The 26,462-nt window shown below is 33.3% G+C and overlaps 2 protein-coding genes across 2 annotated transcripts in view; one reads left to right on the top strand and one right to left on the bottom strand.

The window, feature by feature from the left end:
* Positions 1 to 7,929, bottom strand: part of LOC132713480 (AKT-interacting protein-like) — a 35,913-nt gene extending 27,984 nt beyond the window's left edge. The window contains exon 1 of the mRNA XM_060696100.1: positions 7,883 to 7,929. The gene's annotated coding sequence lies outside the window, so the exon portion shown is untranslated. The remainder of the gene's footprint in view (positions 1 to 7,882) is intronic.
* Positions 452 to 26,462, top strand: part of LOC132713474 (uncharacterized) — a 34,960-nt gene continuing 8,949 nt past the window's right edge. Inside the window, exons 1-2 of the mRNA XM_060696085.1 lie at positions 452 to 589; positions 21,151 to 21,300. Of these exons, the coding sequence (XP_060552068.1) occupies positions 21,197 to 21,300 (104 nt within the window). The 5' untranslated portion in view covers positions 452 to 589; positions 21,151 to 21,196. The remainder of the gene's footprint in view (positions 590 to 21,150; positions 21,301 to 26,462) is intronic.

Genomic DNA, 26,462 nt, shown 5'->3' with positions numbered 1-26,462 from the left:
TCAGATGTCAAAGACATCATGGCACAGTTTTATTATGATCCATATTTTTACATTATGAATGATAGTGATAGTTTATATCTCAATCATTATTTCTAAAGAAAATTTTAATATTTCATACCAAAATTTTTGCTTTTAAATGTAGATTTCAAAAATAATAGTTTTATTTTGGTAATTATAAAATATATATAAAATTTTAGTCAAAAATAGTATTTTTCACTTCAGTTTTATTTTATGTTAAGCTGTCTAACAAAGATTTGTTAAAGTAATTTCTATCCAGCTTTACAGCCAAGCTACAATAAGTGGCAATTAGAACTTAAACAAACGGCAATTAGAACTTAAACAAACAAGTCTTGATAAGCAGTCAGCTTTCTCCTTTCTTCTGAAGTATGCAGGTCAAACAAAAATAGTTACTTTTGCAGGAAATCATTCAAATGTTTTGTTCTTAGGATAATTTATACATTTATGTTTATTTACATATGGTTTAACAGAATTGAACAAAACTTCCAGCTTCAACTTCCAATGTACCATTCTAAATTGATTGAAAAAATATACTGGATTAAAATTAAAAGTGTTTACTATGTTATTCAAGGTATGTACTTTTATTATACTTCATAAATAATTATTTTAAATTGAAACAACTAATTCTATATGCAAACAGATATAACTTGTTAGGTACAATGTAATAGTACAGTGTATAATTATTTGAATTGTTAAAAATTTTAAATGGTAGTTTTCATGCAAAGTGAGTAATTTATAAACCTAATTTCCCAATATTTGTTAATTAAGATAACACTATTGTTAATTGAAATATTGTATTTTGAAAATGATTCATTTGATGAAATTATAACAATATTTTTATCATTCGAAATTGGACATTGAAGAGAAAATGGATTTTAATGTTATCCTAGGGTTCTGACTAAAAGAACTAAAACAGTCTGCAAATGATTAAAAATGTCAAAGGGACCACAAAAATTTTATTGGTTCTAAACTACTTATAAATGCCCACTCCAGTAAAAAGGGATGGGATAGTCTCCAAGGCAAATATTGTAGATTATGGGTTTTTTTGGATAGCTGTCAGTGCTTTTTTACAGCCCCAATTTGGGGCTGATTCTCCTCTCCAAAGAGTAAATTCTCCCCTTTTTCAAAAACAAGAGGGCCATGATGGCCCTGAGGTCGCTCACCTGTATATAGGCCCCCAGAACGGGGCCAGTTTAAATCCCAGGGCTTTTATTTGAACAAACTTGGAAGACAAACATTAGAAGATATTTCATGATGTTTAGTTTTTACTACACACATATAATGTAAAACAATGACCAGCCCCCCCCTCCCCCGCCAGGGCCAATTTTAACCCAAGGGCTTTTATTTGAACAAACTTGGTAGACAACCATAAGAAGATGTTTCATGCTAAATATCTAAGCTCTAGCTCATTGGGTTTTTTAAAAGAAGATTTTTATGTTTTTACTATACACATATAGTTAAAAACATTGACACCCCAGGGGCGGGGCCAGTTTTGACCCCAGGGCTTTTATTTGAACAACCTTTGTAGACACTTACTAGAAGAGGTTTCATGCTTAATATCTAAACTCTAGCTATTTGGATTTTTTCAAAGAAGATTTTTAAGTTTTTGCTATACACATATAAGGAAAATCAATGACCCCCGGGGCGGGGCCAATTTTGACCCAAGGCTTTTTATTTGAACAAACTTGATAGACACTCACTAGAAGATGTTTCATGCTTAATATCTAAACTCTAGCTATTTGGGCTTTTTCATAGAAGATTTTTGAAGTTTTTGCTATACACATATAAGGAAAATCAATGACCCCCGGGGCGGGGCCAATTTTGACCCCAGGGAATTTATTTGAACAAACTTGGTAGACACCCATTAGAACATGTTTCATGCTAAATATCTTAGCTCTAGCTCTTTGAGTTCTTTAAAAGAAGATTTTTTAAGTTTTTACTATATGCATATAGGGAAAATCAATAACCCCCTGGGGCGGGACCAATTTTGACCCCAGGGATTTTATTTGAACAAACTTGGTAGACACTTATTAGAAGATGTTTCATGCTTAATATCTTAGCTCTACCTCTTTGGGATCTTTAAAAGAAGATTTTTTAAGTTTTTACTATATGTATATAGGGAAAATCAATGACCCCCTGGGGCGGGGCCAATTTTGACCCCAGGGCTTTTATTTGAACAAACTTGGTAGACACTCATTAGAAGATGTTTCATGGTAAATAGCTTAGCTCTACCTCTTTGGGTTCTTTAAAAGAAGATTTTTTAAGTTTTTACTATATGTATATAGGGAAAATCAATGACCCCCTGGGGCGGGGCCAATTTTGACCCCAGGGCTTTTATTTGAACAAACTTGGTAGACACTCATTAGAAGATGTTTCATGGTAAATATCTTAGCTCTACCTCTTTGGGTTCTTTAAAAGAAGATTTTTTAAGTTTTTACTATATGTATATAGGGAAAATCAATGACCCCTGGGGTGGGGCCAATTTTGACCCCAGGGCTTTTATTTGAACAAACTTGGTAGACACTCACAAGAAGATGCTTCATGCCAAATATCTAAGCTCTAGCTCTCAGGGTTTTTTAAAAGAAGATATTTAAAGTTTTTTATTTCGGTTGCCATGGCAACCAGAGTTCTGCATGCAATTAAATTCTTTGAACAATTTTTAAAGGTGACCACCAAAGGATCATTCCTGTGAAGTTTGGATAAAATTGGCTTAGTGGTTTATGAGGAGATGTCTTTTAAAGTAAAAGTTTACGAACGGACGGACGATGGACGGCCGGACGAAAAGCGATCATAAAAGCTCACCCTGTCACTTTGTGACAGGTGAGCTAATAAAAATCCTCTACAACAGTAAAAAAACCTGAATTTTTTATTTTTTTTGGACATTCATTTTATCCCAACAGTGGGCCAAAGTCACTGTACAGTTGAACCCCAATAATGAAACCACTAGTCTTGTGTTCTAAAGAATAAGAATCAGCTAAAGCAAACAAATAAATGATTTAAAACAAATCTTTAAAAAGAAAATTGAAGAAAAAAAATAAGTTTTTCTTTTTTTTGTTTTTAATAGGTCTGTCACACTTTTCAAAAGAAAAGTCCAGCTAAAAATGGTCTTAATGGTGGGGTGGTCTTTAAAAATTTCGGATTGTCTCTAAAAGTAATGTTTGACATCAATGGAAAACTTGGGGCATGATGTAAGTATATGATAAATCCATTACCCTGAAACAACCATTTTTCAATCACAACCTATATTCGAACACATTTTTAATTCTGTGGCACTGATGTTATGTCAGACTACATTGCTTAAAGCCACACGTTGTACTGACTTCAACTCCTGCAGAAATGCCATACTTAATTCATTTGTCAGATATCAGAAAACTATATCAAAATAGGCAGCTGTTTTAAATAGTGTTAAAAAATTCCAAATAAGTGATTTTTTTTTTATAAAGCATCACTCAGCTGCTCAGTTTTCAACATTATTCTCAATCTTGGATGTATTTCAAAATAACTATTTAGGTGACCATGATAAATTCAAACACATTCTTAATTCTGTGGTGCTGATGTCATGTCTGACTAAATTGCATAAAGTCACATGTATTAACTTCAACACTTGCAGAAATGTCATACTTGATTGTCAGATGTTATCAGAAAAACAATAAGAAACTGTTTGTTTAAGTGACACAATATAAATTGTCCAACTTCAACTATATCAAATTTGTCACTTGTTTAAGATAGTGATAACTAGAAATGTGTCCATAGGACACGGATGCCCCCACACGTCACTGTTCTGTCAATCTTATGACTCTAGGTCAAATATTTTTTGGACAACATGTGCCACAAGTTGAAAACTAAAAATCAACAAAGGGCCATAATTCTGTTAAATTTGGTCGCAGCAAAAATTCCTTCCTTTACTACCATCTACACATTAAGGTTGTTAATCCCTGAAAGTTTAAGCAAAATCTGCCATCCGGTTTAAGAGGAGTTGCGTTCACAAAATTTCTACATAGTATATAATGAAAAAATCAACAAAGGGCCATAATTCTGTTAAATTTGGTTGCAGCAAAAATTCCTTCCTTTACTGCCATCTACACATTAAGGTTGTTCATCCCTGGAAGTTTAAGCAAAATCTGCCATCCGGTTTAGGAGGAGTTGCATTCACAAAATTTCTACATAGTATATACTAAGTGAAAAAATTAACAAAGGGCCATAATTCTGTTAAATTTGGTCGCAGCGAAAATTCCTTCCTTTACTACCATCTACACCTTAAGGTTGTTCATCCCTGTAAGTTTAAGCAAAATCTGCCATCCGGTTTAAGAGGAGTTGCGTTCACAAAATTTCTACATAGTATATAGTGAAAAAATCAACAAAGGGCCATAATTCTGTTAAATTTGGTTGCAGCAAAAATTCCTTCCTTTACTACCATCTACACATTAAGGTTGTTCATCCCTGTAAGTTTAAGCAAAATCTGCCATCCGTTTTAAGAGGAGTTGCGTTCACAAAATTTCTACATAGTATCTAGTGAAAAAATTAGAGTTGGGTACCGCCAGAAAGAAAATACCACGGTATACCACGGTTTTTTCCTAAAAACCACGGTATAAACCGCGGTATACCACGGATTTTCATTGTATGCTATAGGTCAATTTTTATCCCTAAAATAAGTATCAAGGTAGGCTGGTATAGAATTTCAAATATTAAATTTAAGCAGATCTATAAAATACAGATTAATCAAAGCATCATTTAACTTTTTTCAATCAGGTACTTTCGCATGTTGACAATCGTAAATTAATTGGGTCATGGATCAGTTCTTGTTTCTTTTTGTTTTTTTTATTAGATCTACATATTGGTCTCTTTCAACATTTAACAACTGTTATATAAATTGCATAGTACAAATGGAAAAATAAAATGTTTTTATTGCTTATTGATTAATAAAATAATAGGTCAAATGCACGTTAGCCGATGACAAATATTTATTTGTCGGTTAATTTTATAACGGAGTCCGAGCTGCTATTGTAATTTTTTTATTGCAAGGGCTAAGTATTTGATTAATCTGTGTCAAAAACCAAAACAAACATGTACCCAAAAAGCAAATTAAAATTATCACATAGAAAACAGATGACCATGTTACTGCTTAATTAATATTCATTAGTTGAACGAACATTACTTTTAATCCAGTTTCTACGCCGTTCTATAATTAGTTAATTGCCATGCGCATGCAGTAAGAGCGTGACGTGAGGAAAACCCCTAGCCTGATTGTCGCTATTTATATAAATACTTAAAATAGTAACACCCTAATTTTTGTTCGCCCATATGGTCTCTTTCCGGTGGCGAGGGTAAACAAACCCAAACACACACTCACCCTAATTTTATGCAAGGAATGCCCTCATGAATTATCAATCTTTACGATTAGTTTTCGTATCAAATAAGCGATATTTGGACAAGTAAATGTAAGTCGACAATTCTTGCTTCTTCAACTGAGATCATGCAAGTCGACAATTCTGGCTTACATGCGGTAATCGATAAAGCATTCAATTTTCGCGAATGATAATAGTCGGCAAAAAGGTTAACTCAAAGAAACATAACATTATACATATATTTGTTGATTTTTTCTAGAGGTGCGCGGTTTAACCGGTATACCGGTAAACCACGGTCCAAGACATCTGCGGTACGTACCGCGGTACAGACCTGGAAAACCGGTACTTTTAGCTCTAATTTAAAGCAATTACAGATCCGTAAAATGTACTAAATTAAAAAACTTTTTCTGTTGTATAATGTTATGTTTCTTTGAGTTAACCTTTTTGCCGACTATTATCATTCGCGAAAATTGAATGCTTTATCGATTACCGCATGTAAGCCAGAATTGTCGACTTGCATGATCTCAGTTGAAGAAGCAAGAATTGTCGACTTACATTTACTTGTCCAAATATCGCTTATTTGATACGAAAACTAATCGTAAAGATTGATAATTCATGAGGGCATTCCTTGCATAAAATTAGGGTGAGTGTGTGTTTGGGTTTGTTTACCCTCGCCACCGGAAAGAGACCATATGGGCGAACAAAAATTAGGGTGTTACTATTTTAAGTATTTATATAAATAGCGACAATCAGGCTAGGGGTTTTCCTCACGTCACGCTCTTACTGCATGCGCATGGCAATTAACTAATTATAGAACGGCGTAGAAACTGGATTAAAAGTAATGTTCGTTCAACTAATGAATATTAATTAAGCAGTAACATGGTCATCTGTTTTTCTATGTGATAATTTTAATTTGCTTTTGGGGTACATGTTTGTTTTGGTTTTTGACACAGATTAATCAAATACTTAGCCCTTGCATAAAAAAAATTACAATAGCAGCTCGGACTCCGTTATAAAATTAACCGACAAATAAATATTTGTCATCGGCTAACGTGCATTTGACCTATTATTTTATTAATCAATAAGCAATAAAAACATTTTATTTTTCCATTTGTACTATGCAATTTATATAACAGTTGTTAAATGTTGAAAGAGACCAATATGTAGATCTAATAAAAAAAACAAAAAGAAACAAGAACTGATCCATGACCCAATTAATTTACGATTGTCAACATGCGAAAGTACCTGATTGAAAAAAGTTAAATGATGCTTTGATTAATCTGTATTTTATAGATCTGCTTAAATTTAATATTTGAAATTCTATACCAGCCTACCTTGATACTTATTTTAGGGATAAAAATTGACCTATAGCATACAATGAAAATCCGTGGTATACCGCGGTTTATACCGTGGTTTTTAGGAAAAAACCGTGGTATACCGTGGTATTTTCTTTCTGGCGGTACCCAACTCTAATGTAGGGGTCCTTATTAATAAGATCTTTATTTGTTATCAAGCTTTTTCACAAGATGGTTGTAGAATAGATCTTTTGTAAGTAATACCAGCTGGCATGCATCTTTTTTTGTGGAAAATGAAGGAAATTGAATTAAAAGCATATGCCAAGTATAAAAAGCTTGTTTCAAATGAAAAATACTGCAGTTTACATGGTTTTGAGAGGTAGGAGGGTTGTAGAGGCAAGCCGCTCGATTTATTACCAATAACTATACTTCTAGGGATCCAGGATGCGTTACATCAATGCTGGAACAATTGGAATTACCAAGCCTCCAAGAGCGCAGAAGACTACACCGGCTTACTTTCATGTATAAGGTAGTGGAAGGGCAAGTACCGGCAATTAACATACGGGAATACCTAACTCCTCAGGGCATTCGACGATCTGTAAGAGCTAAATCATATAAAGACTATATAAGTGATAATATTGTGGAAAAATCTTTGTGTAATAATCAAAAGTGTTACAAACCAGTATATGTAAAAACAGAAAACTATAAAAATTCTTTCTTCATCAGAACAGTGTTAGACTGGAATAAATTAAGTGACTCTCAAGTGTGTTCATCAACAGTTCAACAATTTAAAAACTCTATAAAACTTTGTGACTAAGGCGCACTCCCTTCACCGTCGTGTTAAAGCCAGATTTTGGTCTCTACGACGTACCCTCACAGATACAGATAGAGTGGGTGAAGGGAGGGGTAGTGACCAATCAACACGCCAAACACCTATGTTTACAACATTGATAAGTCTACTTAGCAATATCATAAGGTGTCATCTAAAAAGAAGAAGAATATACTAGAATATGCAACTGAAAGTTTTCAAATTAGGTCTTACATGCCTTACGGGGAGACAGCCTCAAAGGGTTTATTCATAGATTAGGCCTACTGCATAGTGGGTGGGGTTACAACAAGAACGTTTGATTTGCACACATTACATTTATATACAATTTTAAATCTGACAGTTAAGTCATTCACAACAATTCATAATCAATATGCACAAGTCTTTTTAAAACTTACAGCAATACAGAGAATTAGATAGTTTTCATTATTCACCATAAATTCTGGGATTTAGCTCAATACAGGATTGGAGCAGTACCTCTACTGGTCGGAGACCATCAACCGGACACTTTTGGAACATTTTTCCGTACAGATTTCATAATTTTTAACCTAGAGATAAAAAAATTTGACACAGTTCAGCTAGGTTCTTCTCTTAACTAACAAACTAGTTTGTTTATTTCTGATTGTATTGACACTTATATCATATGCTCGACAAGGAGGGTATCAAAATTACCTACATTGTCTACACTACAGTACCATGTGTCCGGACAGATATGTACATGATGTGATTTAATTCAGATAAAAGCTTGGGTGTTTTGATTTTTGATTTGTAACATGCTATTCAATATGTCAGCAACAAATGCTGAAGTTTTGGATATTCTATTATTCACTCTGCAAATGATTATAGCTGGTATATGAGGTCAGGCATTGCTTTCATGACCCCCGAATTTCAACGTCAACATTCTTGAAATAGACATTAAAATATTACCATTTACGGAGGTTCAAATAAATTTATTTACTTAATTTTAAAAGAAACATGCACTTATTGTTGATAAAAAAGTGACTGACAACTACTGAACAAAGAAAATATTAAATTAAGCATTTTAGGGGCCGTCCGGGTTTGGTGGTTGTCCGGTTTTGGTGGTCCCCAACCAGTAGACGCTTGCAGAAATCATGATCACAAAATAGACAAATATCGTTTTTTTCGCCGATTTTTACATTTTTCCTTGATTATCGTACTTGATTCGGTGTGAAAAGATGAATTAGACCTGTTAAAGTTCATTCCGTTGGGTAAAAAGACAAGATTTTAGCATTTTATCATTCAAGCGCCTTGTCCGGTATATACCGGAATACGGTATTTAGTGTGGTGCTCCAATTCTTTTTTTAGTCACAGCCTAAATTCTGACAGTTCAGGGGAGGTCACTTTGTATATACCCAAAGCATTCAAATCACAGGAAAGAACGAATTACGGACACAAATAATTGTCATTCATTCTCCTGCTTCTGTGTATACTTTTATGTGTTCCAGTTGTTACATGTTCATAATTTTGTATTTTATGTCACATGTTCTTGTGAACCGTGCATTTTACAACCAGAGTCAATAACACCCTGGACCTCTTCATAACAAATAGACCTTCACTTATCAAACGCAGTAACCCACTCCCAGCCTCTGCTATTGACAACATGTGGACCGACTTCACATCTGCGATCTCACAGATCATGTAAACCATGGTCCCATTCAAGATGTCAACATCTAGGCACAACCAACCTTGGATCACAGCAAAGATCAAGCGCCTCTCTAGAAGAAAGAAGGGAGCATTCAAGAAAGCCCAGTGCGCAGGGACAGCAGAAACAGAGTGACACCCGAAGACGTCAAATTGTGACCCCCAGGATCATGAGTTGTATAAAGTTTGTAGAGGATCGCAAGATGATGCGACATCCCCGAAAATCAATCCCTAGTGCAAGATTTCAAGATTTATTCAATACTGTCATGGTTCATAAGAACATGTGACATAAAATACAAAAAAATGTGAACATGTAACAACGGAACAAAGAAAAATACACATAAAAATATACACAAAAACAGCATCTAAAATAACAGTTTATCAAATCAAAATATCGGTTCGTATAAGTAATAAATTAAATAAATTAAGTTAATGAGTTAAATCTGATAAGGCATTGGATAAAATTATTAAAAAATCACAGATTCAGATTATGACTACAACAAGTCAGAGACTTTATAATTGGCACAGTATATTGTTTAAAGTTTCTGATAGACATTATATATAAAATCTATATAGTTTAACATAGATTTTAAGATATGATATGGGGAATAAAAAGAACCAGGTTTATACAGGTAAAGTATACACTAAAAATATAATAATAAAATTTCAATACAATGGTTTTGTTTAGAGTAATCTATTGTTACAAGGATAGCCCATTAAGCTGGCGTGCTTATTTCCAATGGAATCCTGTTAACCAAATAGATGGAAACAAGATGAAACCAGAGAGACATTCATTTCTCAAATTTAAATAGACACTGAGATAAACTACGAAATAATCTAGACAATGAGATAAACTACGAATTAATCTTAGAATTTCTAGGTAGGTTTTCATAATAGATTTAGTAGATGCAAGTGGAAAAAATACTCACTGGATTTCAGTATCTTAACACTTATATGCTATATTATCACAGTAGTTTTGCATCATCACAGAAAAAAGGCACATGACTAAATATATGATATAATTAGGTGTACATATGTTGCCACTCAGTAATATAAAAATCACTTTGATGTTGGCAGCCCAAATTGAAGCAAGTTGGCTTTTAACAAAAGTTTATATAAAGTTGGATTTGATATACATTTTACATTATCTGGCAAACTATTCCAATCTTTAATACCATTATAGAAAAAAGGGACATTACATGTAATATTACAACGAGGAATTGAAAAATTTAACTTATTTGATCTAGTGTTGTATTTAAATTTGTGTATATCATCCGAACAAAGTTTGTTTTTCATATAAGTTGGACACTTATTATAAAAAATCTTATGCATTTGATTAAGTCTTAATTGTTTTACTCTATTTTCAATATTTAACATGTAAACATTTGTAAAATCAGAGGGAGTTACATGTAAACTAGTTCTTGGATGGTAATCTTTTGTAAACCTTATGACTTTGATTTGAGCTAGTTGCAGTTTCTTTTTCAGATTTTTATTTAAACTTTCGTACCAAGATGAACAAGAATAGTCAAAATGACATTGGATTAAAGCAGAACAAAGCAGTTTTCTACAGTTAAAAGATAGACATTTACTTTTTCTGTACAAAACAATTATGGTTATCCAATATGGCCTCTTTATATGAACTATTTCAAATCTTGTCAACTTCAGCATTCAAAAGCTTACACCAGTAGTTAATAGTTCTACTTTTTACTTGCAAAGATATCGGAGTAACTCCAAGTTCACAATATAACATACAATTGGAAGTACTTTGCTTACGGTTAAGTATAATTTTGTTACTTTTAAGCTGAAACTGATCAATGCACTTCAAATTTTCAATTATGCTATAACAATCGACTTTCTTTTTGTTATTATACACTCTTTGGCTTTCTTTCTATACAATTACTGCGCATGTCTGGTGGGAAACTTGGGGCGCTGAAAAATGTAAACAAAATGTATTGGATAACCATAGTTCAATGTTATTAAAAGAAAACATCGATATTTGTGCAAACTTAACTTGAACTGAGTATGGTATGTATTTTCTAAAAGCACAACGTGACACGCAGATATTTATTTATACTATTACAGATATTGATATCGGTAAAATAACGATTCGCCCCACTGATGATTCGCCCCTCTGAGAACTCGACCCAGGTAAAGTGTCAACTCGGCCCGAAATAAAAATATATTTAACGTATTAACTCTTTCTTTTACTTGCATGTTGTCAAGGTAAATGAAAAATAAATATCTTATTGTTAAATAATGCTGTATAATTAGACATTGTATTTTTGCAGAATTTAAGTATATTCAGGGTTCTCAGTGACGCTTATTTCAGCGTCCAGGTATGCATGTTTATTACAGCTGGACACAAATATTTCAGAGCAAGGATTCCTTGTACGCTTAATTTTGCCCTGGGTCGCATAAACATTACCAATTGTTTACAACCACAAAATGACAAATACGTCAGCGCTTGTCAGTCGATAGGTAGGCGGTCCTATGCACACGACCAGTGAAGTGATTAGCCAATCAGCGATACCGCTCTCGATCATAATCAGGCGACAGAGATCAGACTAATGCATACACTCGCTGTACATGTAATTACCAGATATAACATGAGGTGATAATTATCTTTGATCAACAGTTGATTGGAAATTAGTAAATTTTACCAACAAAATACATAATTTTTCACCTGAGTGGAGCATAACTCAAAAAGTCTTTGAGATGTCAACATGAAACTTCATAGGTGGATAGATCTTATTGAGGAGGAATGATGTGTGCACAAATAATAACTCTACCCTTTATAATTTTTGAGTTATTGCCCTTTGTTATTTTTCATACTTTTTGTCCGGAACTTATCTCAAAAAGTGTTAGAGATATCAACTTATAACTTCATAGGTGGATAGATCTCATTGAGGAGGAGTGCATCACACAAGAATGATAACCTACCCTGCATTATTTTTCAGTTATTGCCCTTTGTTATTTTCCAAAGTTAATTTTTATCCAGAGCATACCTCAAAAAGCATTTGAGATATCAACATGAAACTTCATGGATCTCACTCAGGAGGTGTGCATTGCACAAGCATGATAACTCTACCATTCATAATTTTTGAGTTATTGCCCTTTGTTATTTTTCATACTTCTTGTCTGGAGCTTATGTCAAAAAGTGTTGGAGGTATCAACTTGAAACTTCATAGGTGGATAGATCTCATTGAGGAGGAGTGCAGCACACAAGAAAGATAACCTACCCTGCATTATTTTTCAGTTATTGCCCTTTGTTTTTTTCATCCATCAGTATTCACCTAGGTTTCAAATCTGTAATCACTTCAGCCATCGGTTTTCATTACCAAAAGACCTCTTAAAATTGAATTATTTTGCTCTGCTACATATACATACTTCCAATGAGCAAACACATTCGGCGGGTGATGGCCATGTTAACATGGCTCTTGTTCAGATTTTTATACCCCCGCCATATAATGGCCAGGGCACATAGTGTTACCCTGTTCCGTCATTCCTTTCTTCCGTCATTCTGTCATTCGGTCATCATCAGTTTCCGTTCATTATCTTAGAAACTGTTGCACACATTCAACTCAAATTTGACATATGGACATGTCATTAGAAAATTAAGGTCAAGTTCAAATTTGGTCATGGTTCGGTGATTTTTGGCAGAGTTATGCCCCTTTTACTTTGAAAATAATATGAAATTTTCAGTTTCCGTTCATTATCTCCCCAATGGTACAACACATTGAACTCAAACTTGACATATGGATATGTCATGAGAAAATACAGGTCAAGTTGGAATTTGGTCATGGTTCGATGATTTTTGGCAGAGTAATGCCCCTTTTACTTTGAAAATGATATGAAATTTTCAGTTTCTTTCAGTTTCCATTCATTATCTCCCCAATGGTACAGCACATTCAACTCAAACCTGACAGATGGATATGTCAAAGGAATGGGCAGGTCAAGTTAGAATTTGGTCATGGTTCTATGATTTTTGGCAGAGTTATGCCCCTTTCACTTTGAAAATAATATGAAATGTTCAGTTTCCATTCATTATCTCCCCAACAGTATTACACATTCATCTCAAATTTGACATATAGATATGTCAATAGAATGTACAGGCCAAGTTCGAATTTGGTCTTGGTTCAATGATTTTTTGCAGAGTAATGCCCCTTTCACTTTGAAAATAATATGAAATTTTCAGTTTCTGTTCATTATCTCCCCAAAAGTGTTACATATTCAACTCAAATTTGACATATGGATATATCAAAGGAATGCATAGGTCAAGTTGGAATTTGGTCATGGTTCGATGATTTTGGCAGAGTCATGTCCCTTTCACTTTGAAAATAATATGAAATTTTCAGTTTCCATTCATTATCTCCTCTAGGGTATTACACATTCAACTCAAATTTGACATATGAATACGTCAAAGAAATGCGCAGGTCAAGTTTGAATTGTGTCATAGTTAAATGATTTTTGGCAGAGTTATTCCCCTTTAACTTTGAAAAAAGGAAATTTTCAGTTCCCATTCATTATCTCCCCAACATATTCAACTCAAATTAAAGATATGGATATGTCATAAGAATGCATTGGTCAATTTAGAATTTGGTCATGGTTTGATGATAGCTGACAGAGTTATCCCTTTTGAACTTTGAAAAAAAGTGAGAAATTATAAGTTTCCGTTCATTATCACCCCAATGGTTGTACACATTCAACTCAAATTTGACATATACTATAAATACATCTTAGGAGTAAGCAGTTAAGTTTGAATTTGGTCGTGGTTCAATGATTTTGGACAAACTTGTCTTTCTTGAATGTTGGAAAAATTTTGAATTTTCAGTTTCAGCACTCATACTTTTGTGGAAATGTATGTAGCCATTATTTTGGCTACAAATATGCAATTTACAAAAGGTTAAGACTGAATAATTTCAGTGCCTTTAACATTGTATAAACATGGTTTGTGTTAACATTGAATAGTTTTGAGGGCTTTGAACTTAACCTTTTCCCTTATAGAAGCGAGAATCGCCGTCTTTTACCATTCCCTGATAGAAGCGAGAATCGACGGCTTTATCGATTACCGCATGTAAGCCAGAATCGCCGACATGCATGATCTCAATGGAAGCGACTTTCGCCGACTTCAATATTTACCTGTCGAAAAATCAACAATTTTCCCGGAAATCAGACCTGTAAATTGTGTTATCGTAAAGATCAACATTTCATGAGGGGATTCCATGCATAAAATTATGGTGTTACAGTTACTATTTAAAGTTTTTGTATAATTAGCGACCAACCAGGTGAGGCTTTTCCTTACGTCACGCAGTTAATGAGTGCGCAGGTCAATGAAATAAATATAGAACGTATCGTAAGACTGGAACAAAAGTGTCTAAAAATAGCAACTAATTAATAAATAGTATTTATATGATCACGGGTCGTTCACGTGCCAGGCATGGTATGATGAATTTGATGTTTGTTTTGGTTTATGACAGCTGACATGTGTATATACACGGATTAATTAACACCCTGACTAGGGGTATCTCTCTGGCCCCTGCAATAAAATATTTCCGGTAGCAGCGGCGATTTTTTTAAGAAAATGACCGACAAAGAAATATTTCAAAGTTTAAATTATTTCATGTGCGCTATTGTTTTCATAACAGACACAGCATGGGACCGTGTATTACATGATATGATAAAATCATATCCCATATATCATCTTTGATGTCAGCAACATGAAAATGCCGAAAAAGGCCGTGGAACTCCAGGATGTCTTTCCCTTATCATCATTTGATCTAAATTAGGTCTATAAATGATAAAATTTAATTAAATTCATAATTCATGAAGAAAATATATGACCATGACAGCAGAAATTCTGAAATATTTCATTCAACAGTTATATACATGTATTACAGAAATGACAGTTACTATTATGAAATAAATTATAAAAAAAACTAATGAAATAAATAAAAAAAAACTGAGATTTCTTTTTACTGGTATAAAAAAATGAACTTCTTGTTATTTATTTCACTAAAAATTAATGCTGCATAAACCAAAACAAACAAAAACTCATCATTTTTGGAAAAAAAATCTTAAAAACCTGTACACTTACACAAAAAAAGTCAAAATGGGTATCCTATAAGCCTTTTTTGCCAAGTTATGAGACATAAAAAATTAATAATGAATTAGCCATATTTCCCTAATCCCTGTAAAAGAGAGAGAAAAATTATACATCATTTTATTGTTTATAACTACTGTAATTATACTGTTATAAAGCCCACAAATATAAAATTTATACCACTGGAAAGATAATTCAAATCTCTACAAATCTTACATTGACATATATATTGTCAAACTTGTAATTAAACCACTTTACATTAGTTAAAACACATAAGTAGCCTAATTTTTCTGAAAAATGGAGAGAAAAAAACACCATCAAGTATATAGTTTATTACTTTATAACTCATGTAGACATATTTGTATAAACCCAACAAATATGATATTTATACTTCAATTCTCTACAGACTTTTTATTGATACAAAAATTGTCAAAACACAACTTAATACTTTATTTTCCAGTTAAAGTATATAGGTATCTAATTTGACCAATTTTACCTATATTTTATCATACCCTATATGGAGATAGTGTGTGACTCCTTATCAGTAGGATATTGATTATTGATTATCTATCTGGCTACTGTATTATGGGGTGTAAAGCAGTAAATTAAGGGGGCTGTATCAGGGAAAAGGTTAAAATGAAAAAAATAATTTGTGCAAACAAATTTGGAACTTAATATTATAACAGAGCAACAGATAAGCTTTAAAAGTGAATTGGGTATTACTCCATCATTTCCTTTGGAATTGGCTCCATTTAATAGGGTATTCCAAAACTCGATACCCTATGATTTCAAGATCAATTGGGTATTCAATTACTGTATGAAGACATGAATTTTATGGTTTCAATATCAATAAAATCTAAACTGTTTTAAAAAGAAAATAGGATTAACAATTTACTAGAACTTTCCACAATTGTTTTATTTTTATGCCCCCACTTCGAAGAAGAGGGGGTATATTGCTTTGCACTTGTCGGTCCGTCGGTCCGTAGACCAAATGGTTTCCGAGTGATAACTAAAGAACCCTTAGGCCTAGGAACTTCAAACTTGGTATGGTGATTGGTCATGACAAGTAGATGACCCCTATGGATTTTGGGGTCAAGGGGTCAAAGGTCAAGGTCACATTGACCTGGTAAGTAAAAACGGTTTCTGATCAATAACTAAAGAACGCTTACGCCTAGAATCTTCAAACTTGGTATAGTGATTGGTCATGATCAGTAGATGATCCCTATTGATTTTGGGGTCAAGGGGTCAAAGGTCAAGGTCACATTGACCTCATGGGTTAAAACGGTTTCCGATCAATAACTAAAGAACCCTTAGGCCTAGGAACTTCAAACTTGGTATGGTGATTGGTCATGACCAGCAGATGACCCCTATAGATTTTGGGGTTAAGGGGTCAAAGGTCAAGGTCACATTGACCTTGTAGGTAAAAACGGTTTCCGATCAATAACTAAAGAACCCCTTAGGCCTAGGAACTTCAAACTTGGTATGGTGATTGGTCATGACCAGCAGATGACCTATTGATTTTGGGGTCAAGGGGTCAAAGGTCAAGGTCACATTGACCTTGTAGGTAAAAACGGTTTCGGATCAATTAACTAAAAACTCTTAGGCCTAGGAACTTCAAACTTTGTATGATGATTGGTCGTGACCAGCAGATGACCCCTATTGAGTTTTGGGTCAAGGGGCCAAAGGTCAAGGTCACATTGACCTTGTAAGTAAAAACGGTTTCTGATCAATAACTAACGAACGCTTAGGCCTAGGAACTTCAAACTTGGTATGGTGATTGGTCATGACCAGCAGATGACCCCTATTGATTTTGGGATCAAGGGGTCAAAGGTCAAGGTCACATTGACCTGGTAAGTAAAAACGGTTTCTGATCAATAACTAAAGAACGCTTACGCCTAGAATCTTCAAACTTGGTATGATGATTGGTCATTGCCAGCTGATGACCCCTATTGATTTTGGGGTCAAGGGGTCCAAGGTCAAGGTCACATTGACCTTGTAGGTAAAAATGGTTTCCGATCAATAACTAAAGAACGCTTAGGCCTAGGAACTTCAAACTTTGTATGATGATTGGTCATGACCAGTAGATGACCCCTATTGATTTTGGGGTCAAGGGGTCAATGTCATATTGACCTTGTACTTAATGACGGTTTCTGACCAATAACTCAACAACTCAAGTTGCCTTGGTTGATATTTTTATATTAAACTAAAAATGCTTTTGGTATACACATTTGAAGGTCTTATGTAATATAACAACTTGGCTGTGATTAATGAGGCCTACATTATTCATAAAATTTATGCATATATTATTTGGTAAGATTTGTAATAACTTAAATTGCTGCACACAACCTATGGGGTCACAATAATTATTAACTTGTGACTAGTCATGACCAGTAGATACTAGATAACCCTTATTAATTGTTTGTTCACTGGGTCAGAAGTCATGCATAATAACCTGATCACATGACTAATTGGCTGCCGATAGGGGGCATACATGTTTTACAAACATATCTTGTTATATAAAATGCTTATGTTATATTCATAATGTTTTTAACAAGTTCGTTTTCTGACTGATTTTGATAATTTACGACTGTTTTGTTCAAAACGACGCCATATTGCTTTCAAAGCGTCTATTGATACAGCTGGGACCTACTTATTGACGGTCTCCCCAAAATCAACTGTCTCTGCCGGTCTGTAAAGACCGTCGACCTGAGTTCTTATGCTTTATTGATATGGGTTAGTCGGTCTTTGGAGATCGGGGACCGTCGAAGACCGGAGACCGTAAATTAGTTAACATTGATTTGGGAATATTCGGATAGCGTGCATATCGATATAATTTGTCCAAAACTACGAGCGTACGACAGATTAATTTTGCGGTGATGAAAATGACAATACGCATGGATTTTTAAGACAATTGCGTATTTTATTTTTTTTAATGGGTTTTGATACGCATTATCACAAAATCAATTGCGTATTTTATAAAATTAATTGCGTAAATACGCAAATACGCACCTTATCTGTTGCTCTGTTATAACATCTGAAATTTTGGCTGCATGTGGGGGCATCCATGGTATGATGACACATTTCCAGTTTTTAAATGATTGGGCAAATTGAGAATATAAGAAAATATTTGTTAATGTCTTTAAATTATTGAAACACTCTTTTTATACTAACCATGCCTATGATGCAAGTCAAGGCATGGCCAAAAAAACCCTTCTTTGTAGGGGCTGCTTCCCCAACCAAACTAGCCTCTTTTTTTCCCCAGTTTGGTCCTCAAAATTCCCCTGTCTTTTGAAATTTCCCATAGAATTTAGAACAAAACTAGAAATGTGTCCATAGGACACGGGTGCCCCCACACTCCACCGATTTGTAAATCTTATATCTCTAGGTCAAATTTTTTTTTGGCTACATTTTAAGTTACATGCAACACAAATTGAATATTGTAAATTTATACTAAGTCAAGGGCAGTAACTCTAAAAATATCCACATGAAAATACCCAAGTGCATAAATTATACACATGCTGATCGACATTCTTGTAAGGTTTCATGACTCTTGGTCAAATATTTTTTGAGTTACTTGCAACACAAGTTGAAAATTGCAACTTCTTTACTAAGTCAAGGGCAATAACTCTAAAAATACTATAAATGTCCACAAGAAAATACTCAGGTGCACAATTTCACATGCTGAGGAACATTCTTGTAAACTTTCATGACTAGGTCAAATGCTTTTTTAATTATGTGTGACACAAGTTGAAAATTGGAAATTTTACTAATTGAAGGGCAATAACTCTAAAAATATATCCACTCGAAAATACCCAGGTGCACAACTTCACATGCTGATCAACATTCCTGTAAGGTTTCATGACTCTCTAGGTCATTTACTTTTTGAGGTACGTGCGACACAAAAAGAGAATGGACGGACAGACAAGAGTAAATCTTAATGCCCCCCCCCCATAGTAGGGGCACAATTAATTGTTGGTGTTAAATTAAGGTCTTTTACTGCCTTATTAGTATTTCATAGTGCTTTTTGCTTTTCTATTTTGAAGAACTTGTTTAAAGTTTGTGTTAAATTTGTGACCCCTTTTCCCAAAGTACATGTATGCCAAAATCATGTATATCTTCCCCAAGAAAAAGGCTGAGGCCCCTTTCCCAAAAATGGTGTTTTGGCCCTGCAATGTCATGGCACCTTTACTTGGCCCTGCAGGGTTCAGTTCTTTTTAAAAAAAAAAAAAATTTTTTTTTTTTTTCATGCAGTTTTGGGACCAAAATAGGGAATAATTCACAAATCCACAAGTACATGTATCTATTTTCACAATTAATTTTTGTTAAATCATAGTTATTGACACATTGTTAATGTCTTTAAACATGAGTAACAGTGACACTTTACTATGGAACTTTATTTATAAAGAAGATAATTATCACTAACCCAACATATAATTCATTTTAGAGTAGCTAAAATTAATATTGTGGTATAGATTTTATTTACAAATTATTGCTAAGTTTCATCATTTCAAATGGACCACAGAGAATAGAGCAAAAAACACTGATATAAATGTGTTTATCTTTTAAAATAAGATGCATCAAGCACTATGTCAACTACACCTAGTCAAGTTTCTTTCATGTTACATTTAGATAAGCTATATAAATGGCCCTTTCAACATATAATTAGGCAAAGACAAGGGAATATGATGCTTTATTGTGTGTAGAGGGGGGTCTTTAGGGCCATTATTAGAATACAGATGGCCAATTAGTGATAAAAAGACTCAACTAAGTGGACCTGTTAATGGGATTTATACAGTTGAAAATGATTTACTAACTGATAAGCCCATACTGAAACTCAGCAGGTCTCTGGTGTAAATGCAAATGCATAGGACTGACCAGTCCAAGGGAGAAAGTCTTAATAGGGCAATATACATGTTATATTGATTGATATCTGTGTTAATGTTTGTGGTATGTTAACAGTTGTGTTATATTTAATAAACTTATCTCTTTGGTGGGGGTTGGGGGTTATCAGTTTTACACTTTTTTATCAACTGGCAACCGTTATCTATAATCTGGATTTTAAATACATGTAATTGTCTTGCAAATGGTGTATGCAATATTTTAATGGATTTTAATGAGTTTTAAGATATCTCTTTTGATTGAAAAAAAAATGCAATTAAAATGTTAATTGCTATTTTTTGCAGGTGATAATTTTTATGCCTCCAATAATGAGGAGGGGGATAGATTTGGCTTTATCTGAACTTATTTTTCTAGTACCGGTAATGATATCTGATAATCTATAGGTTTAAAAATAGAATATTGTACATGCAAACTTGTTTATTTTACTTGTGTTTAGTTTTTGTATCTGAATGAGTAAATCTATAGGTTTAAAAATAGAATATTGTACATGCAAACTTGTTTATTTTACTTGTGTTTAGTTTTTGTATCTGAATGAGTAAATCTATAGGTTTAAAAATAGAATTGTACATGCAAACTTGTTTATTTTACTTGTGTTTAGTTTTTGTATCTGAATGAGTAAATCTATAGATTTAAAAATAGAATTGTACATGCAAACTTGTTTATTTTACTTGTGTTTAGTTTTTGTATCTGAATGAGTAAATCTATAGGTTTAAAAATAGAATATTGTACATGCAAACTTGTTTATTTTACTTGTGTTTAGTTTTTGTATCTGAATGAGTTCTATTACTTTTACAGAGACTTAAAGATGTAACTATTGCATTATTTGTACATACATGTAATTCTATAAAAAATAATATGTATTTATCATGCACATGCATACGGAAATATTATAACTGCATGTCATTTTGTACTTGAAGTAGTAAACACGTAAAACCCAGCATATATTGTACAGTAAATGTACAGTGTGAAGTTTCAAGTAATGATAAGTAAATGTTATTTTACCAGGTTAATTGTAACAAAGATTAACAGATTGCTGTAAATTAAACAAAAGATGGGGACAGACAGAATGAACAAGAATTTGAGTGGATTACCCATGTATCATCTGAGAAGGATAGGACCTCCTCCCAATAAAGACAGGGTGATTAACGTCATGGAGTAAGTACTGATTTAATTAACCTAAACCACACTTAATATATGGATTTTCCATATTTCAGTCTGAGCAAAAACGTTCATTTTTAGGGAAAATTAAAAAGTTTAATTACTGAATAGTGGACAGTGACGGCACAGATGTTCCAGCTTATTTGGTTTGCACTCTCTCATACCCATGATTTTCATTGGTAAATGTACATTGTTATTTCTGACCAATCAAATGCCTGAGATCTGAGTTTCAACCATGAGAATATCTTTATAACCTTGGGGCCCAGGCTATAGGTATCTATGGTAACGAAAAGGCGGACATGGCGGCCAAAGCAGGCCTAAAATTCAGCAGTGTAACAGAACCTATACCACTCTCCCCCACTGAAATATATTCTATAATACGCCAACATATTTTATCTAAGTGGCAAAAAGAAATAAATGATAATCTCCCCAAAATTAAACATGTAAATACTACAGTCAGCCTTAAACGACCAATAAAATATTCAGAAAATACCAAAATTGATAAAATCATTAGCCGGCTAAGACTGGGCTCAAGCCTATTACCTGGTAGTGTGGGGCAATACATTAAGAAAATTGACCCGACCTGCCCACTATGTGGAGTGAGATATGGTTCTGACCACCTACTGATCGAATGTCCCCAATTTGCAGCCCAGCGGCAAGAATTGGTGGGTCGCATTGGATCAGTGGGGCTTGGATTTACTGTAAAGAACATTTTAAATCCCCCAAAACAACATCATAACCATGTATATGGGGCTCTTGAGATATTTATCCTTGAGTGTAAATTAACAGACAAAATTTAATAAATCAACTTGAAATGTGCCCGTGTCCCCCTCAGGTAACACAATTATTCACTCAAAAAATATATAACCATAATTAAATATCTAAGATATATAACCAATTTATATATAACCATAATTATATGGTAATATAACCTCACAATAACAGGTTAATAGGGACCCAGTTTGCATACTTTAGTCCCTTGACACCGGTTTAGTAACAGATTTCAATATACCACAATAAAATGAAATAGAGTAGATAACCCATCCCAAATCATCTTTAAACATTAATAGATTCATCCACATAACATACAGGAAAATTCCTAAACAAATTGACTGATAAATGAAAATATAACATCATTCTACCTGTAATAGGTTATTAGTACAAATTTAACACAAAAGTACTAAAATAAAGAAAATTTTACATGAATCTTAACCTTCTATGATCTGAAATCTAATATACAAATCAAAATTAAACCACAGTATTTATTAATAGACATATCTTATTGAATAAAATAAGAAAACCCCAAAAGAATTCATTAAAAATTAAAAAAGATATAGAAATTTTCCTATGATGGGTAACTTTCCCAAAATCAAACCCAAATATTCTAAAATTAGATAATTTTATACAAATATAACTCTCCAATAATTAAGAAAGAGTAAGATAACTATCATAAACTCTATTTTTTAAATAACAGATACATATAATGGACTAAAAGAAGAAAACCCCAACAAAATCCATTAAGAAATAAAATATTTATAGCCATTTTCCTATGGTATATAATTCCATAATGATTTGCAAAAATTCCTATATATTGGCTAATAACAGTCCAAGGGAGAAAACTTTAACTAATAATCTGATACCATATTTTTACTTTATTGACATTTCAATAGACAAATTTAACCTAAACACATTAAAATGTTTCAAAATTTATTAATATATAAACTTTTAAGGGTGTTTCGGAATAAAACCATCAAACAATCAGTTAATATACGTTATTTAAGAAAATCTTCGGCCAATTTTATAAAAAACAACTAAATAACAGGGTTATCTACTCTCCCCCTGGCAATAAACAATAAACAGACTCTTAACCTTTACCTCATATCTTAACTAATAATAGAACTGACTATTTATGGTAAGGCAGGGGTTCAGAGACAGCCTATGCTGTCCTTCAGCCCATTCCATCAGGGGAAGGACGGCAGAAGACTGTCTCGGGCACCCCGGCGGCGCCCTGTCTCAACAGGGAGGGGGGATACTAGTATCCTACGTTACCGGGGAGGAGCTCTGGTTGACTCCAGGTTCCCTTGTCAATAAATTTTGAAATATCAAACATAGTTCCATCTGTTCTTCTTTTCATAACATATTTTTATAAATAACAGTTTTGGTACGGGTTGACCTGAGCGTGTGGACTGGCCTTACATCGGGAATATACCCGTTACCAGCTGTATTCATGGGAAATTCCAACAGCAATTAATTATTTGATTCAAATCTAAAAGTATACCTTTAAAAACTCTCAACCGAATGAATTCAAACAAATTAATAAGGTAAAATGAATATAATTGTGTTACCAATTTATCTATAAGGATTAGTGGCAATTATTTTAAATGTATTTTACTTTTTATATCTTAAAAAATCAAATTTTTAATATAAATAGGGTCTAAATGCTCTACATAGTGTACAGCACAAAATGTAAACAAATCTTTGTTTATGCCACATTCCTGAGGGGGTCATAGGTCAAAGTCTTGAGCTTGAAGTCAGAATCGGATAGTAAATGGACCAATGGCCGCATAGGAGACAATTGCTCTCAACCAATGAGAGAGCACGTATCAAATCCCATGTTCGGCATGAAATAACGATAAAGTAGATTTTCGACTAAATGGTTAATATTTAATTTAAAAATTGTCGTTATTTCAGTTTATAGTGATACAAGATCTATAACTATAGACTATTTTGCCCTCTAATGTATTAATTACCACATATACAGCATTTTGTATCACACTTTCAAATTTAGATTTTCTATCCTTCCGACACCGAAAGAAGAAAATGACATATCAGATCTGATTGTATAGATCAGATATAATGTTTTTGAATATTTTATCATTTAATACATATAACGTACATTGTAGAAAACAATTTTCAAGTTATTTCAATATCAGAATAAAAATTTATCGAATGTACAAATTGACGTATCCAATAGGTTAATTCACCTCATTTTCTATCCAACACGAAAAGAAGAAAATGGGGTATCAGAACTTATAATTTGAATAAGATCTGACAAAACCAAACACTTTTTCATTTAATAATAATGCTGGACATTGTAGAAAAATGGTTTCTTTTATAAATATGTCCCCATCAATAAAATTATGGGCTCATAAAATAAGGTATTCGCGAAGGAAATTTTTCATATTTTCTTCTATGGTATTTTCCAACAACCAATGAAATTGAAGTATTCTCAAATTAACAGAAATACAACAATATGATTGGTCACAACTATTGTGTACAATAAAAGGTTTATTCTCTTCTATTTTCGTAAATTTAAAATACTTTTCGTCTCGTTTAACATCATTATATGTGGTGGTTGGTCCACCTATCCGATTCTGATAAAGGTTTGAGTGATTTATTAGTGCGTGGTCCGCGAGCTCACATTTTCTCCAGCAAAAAGATGAATATATTAAGATATAATCAATGCCGTAAAATGAAACTTTACAAGATAAATACAAGGTAGTCTAACTAGACAAAACTTTTTTGATATATTAGGTTAAGACGCGAACATATAAACAATACGCGAGGGGTAGTTGCCTAAGCTATATACTACAGTATAGTATACTGTACGTGAGTTTGGACAAATATTTTATATTTTAAATTTTTGAGTCAGTGCACAGCCATTGTATAAAGTGTACATAACCTATTTTTAAGTGTTTATTTTTAAAAGTGGCCCTAATAAGTGGCCGTGAAACGGTGCTATTGAGAAGTTTATTTATTTATTTATTTTGTAATTTTATTGCTATGTAATTTTAATTGAATAATTTCTTAAATAGGCTGTGCACCAGACTATTTTTACCATACAGTCTCATGGTTATTATCAAAATTGGGAGGTGCTGGCTACAGATTACCCATAATGTCAAAAAAGACTCCATATTGTATATATCCCTTTGCCCCCCGCCCCGTGTTATTTATTATCTATCTTTTTTATTCCTGTATATATAAACTAGTATCCTTAATACTAGTAAACGTGAACCCGTGCCCCCATATGGAGCAACACGTTTATCACGGGTTCACTCAAGCATGAGATTTTCTTAAATATGTTACATAAAGACTATCTCATCACATTATGGGTAACCAAGTTATTATTATTAGCCATATTTGGGACTTAGATTTTTTCTTATTCTTCTATGAATTGTTTAAGTAATAGAAGATTAATTATTATGTGTGATATCTAGATGCATAATAATTTATAGACCATGAGACAGTGATAAATAGATAAGGCCGTTTCCACCACATTTTAACTATCATATTTGTTTTAATTTTGAAATAAAGTTGGTAAAAACACGTATACATTGGATGCAACGGGCACCTGCTAAATCTCTATCACGTTCGCGCGACAAACTTGTCGATATAGGTCAATCCGAAAATTAAGAAAATTTGCAAATTATCACAAAACCGGATTGACCTCCTTATTTTGTAAACAGAGAATTTTCGGCCAATGAGAACAAAGGAGGCAATCCTCTCTAAACCAATCAAAATTAACTTTATAAAGCGGGTGTTCGGTAGAACTTACAAAAATTACAAAATTTAAAACAAACTCTGCTAATTACAAACATGTAATTAATTATATGCATCCCAATGTATACGGTTTATAACATTTAAATAGAAACCAACAGTCAGCCCACAATGAATTGGTCGGAACGTTCCTGACATGCCTTCTTCGCAAGTCTGCGAACTCTACAATATAGGTAATATTTTAAAATTTTATAGTTATACTAAATATTAGATAGACCTGTTATAAAAGACGGTAACTTCTATAAACGTCTTGGCCAATTTTAAAATAAGTGCTTTTTAATAATTTAATTTTAGAAGTCTTAATCTTAGTATGGGATTGCCCCATCTTCCTCCCATGGCAGAGGTTGTACGTAGTGACTACCCTGTCATGGGGGATATGGTATGCACATAAACACATGTACGGATATAACAATAAGTAATTAAACATCAGCTCCCCCTTTTTTAAAAGGTTATAAATGAAGTATATGCTCGCCCATATGGTCTCTTTCCGGTGGCGAGGGTAAACAAACCCAAACACACACACAATGCATGGATATAATCTGTTGCTGCCGGTAGGCTAGTTGTAATGTGTAAGTGCTAGTGGTGTTTATATAGATCATTGA

The sequence above is a fragment of the Ruditapes philippinarum genome, unplaced genomic scaffold (genome assembly GCF_026571515.1).
Source record: "Ruditapes philippinarum isolate M1 unplaced genomic scaffold, ASM2657151v2 ctg2184_1_1_1_1, whole genome shotgun sequence".
In the NCBI taxonomy this organism is placed as follows: domain Eukaryota; kingdom Metazoa; phylum Mollusca; class Bivalvia; order Venerida; family Veneridae; genus Ruditapes; species Ruditapes philippinarum.
This window is presented reverse-complemented; position numbering and strand designations above follow the sequence as displayed.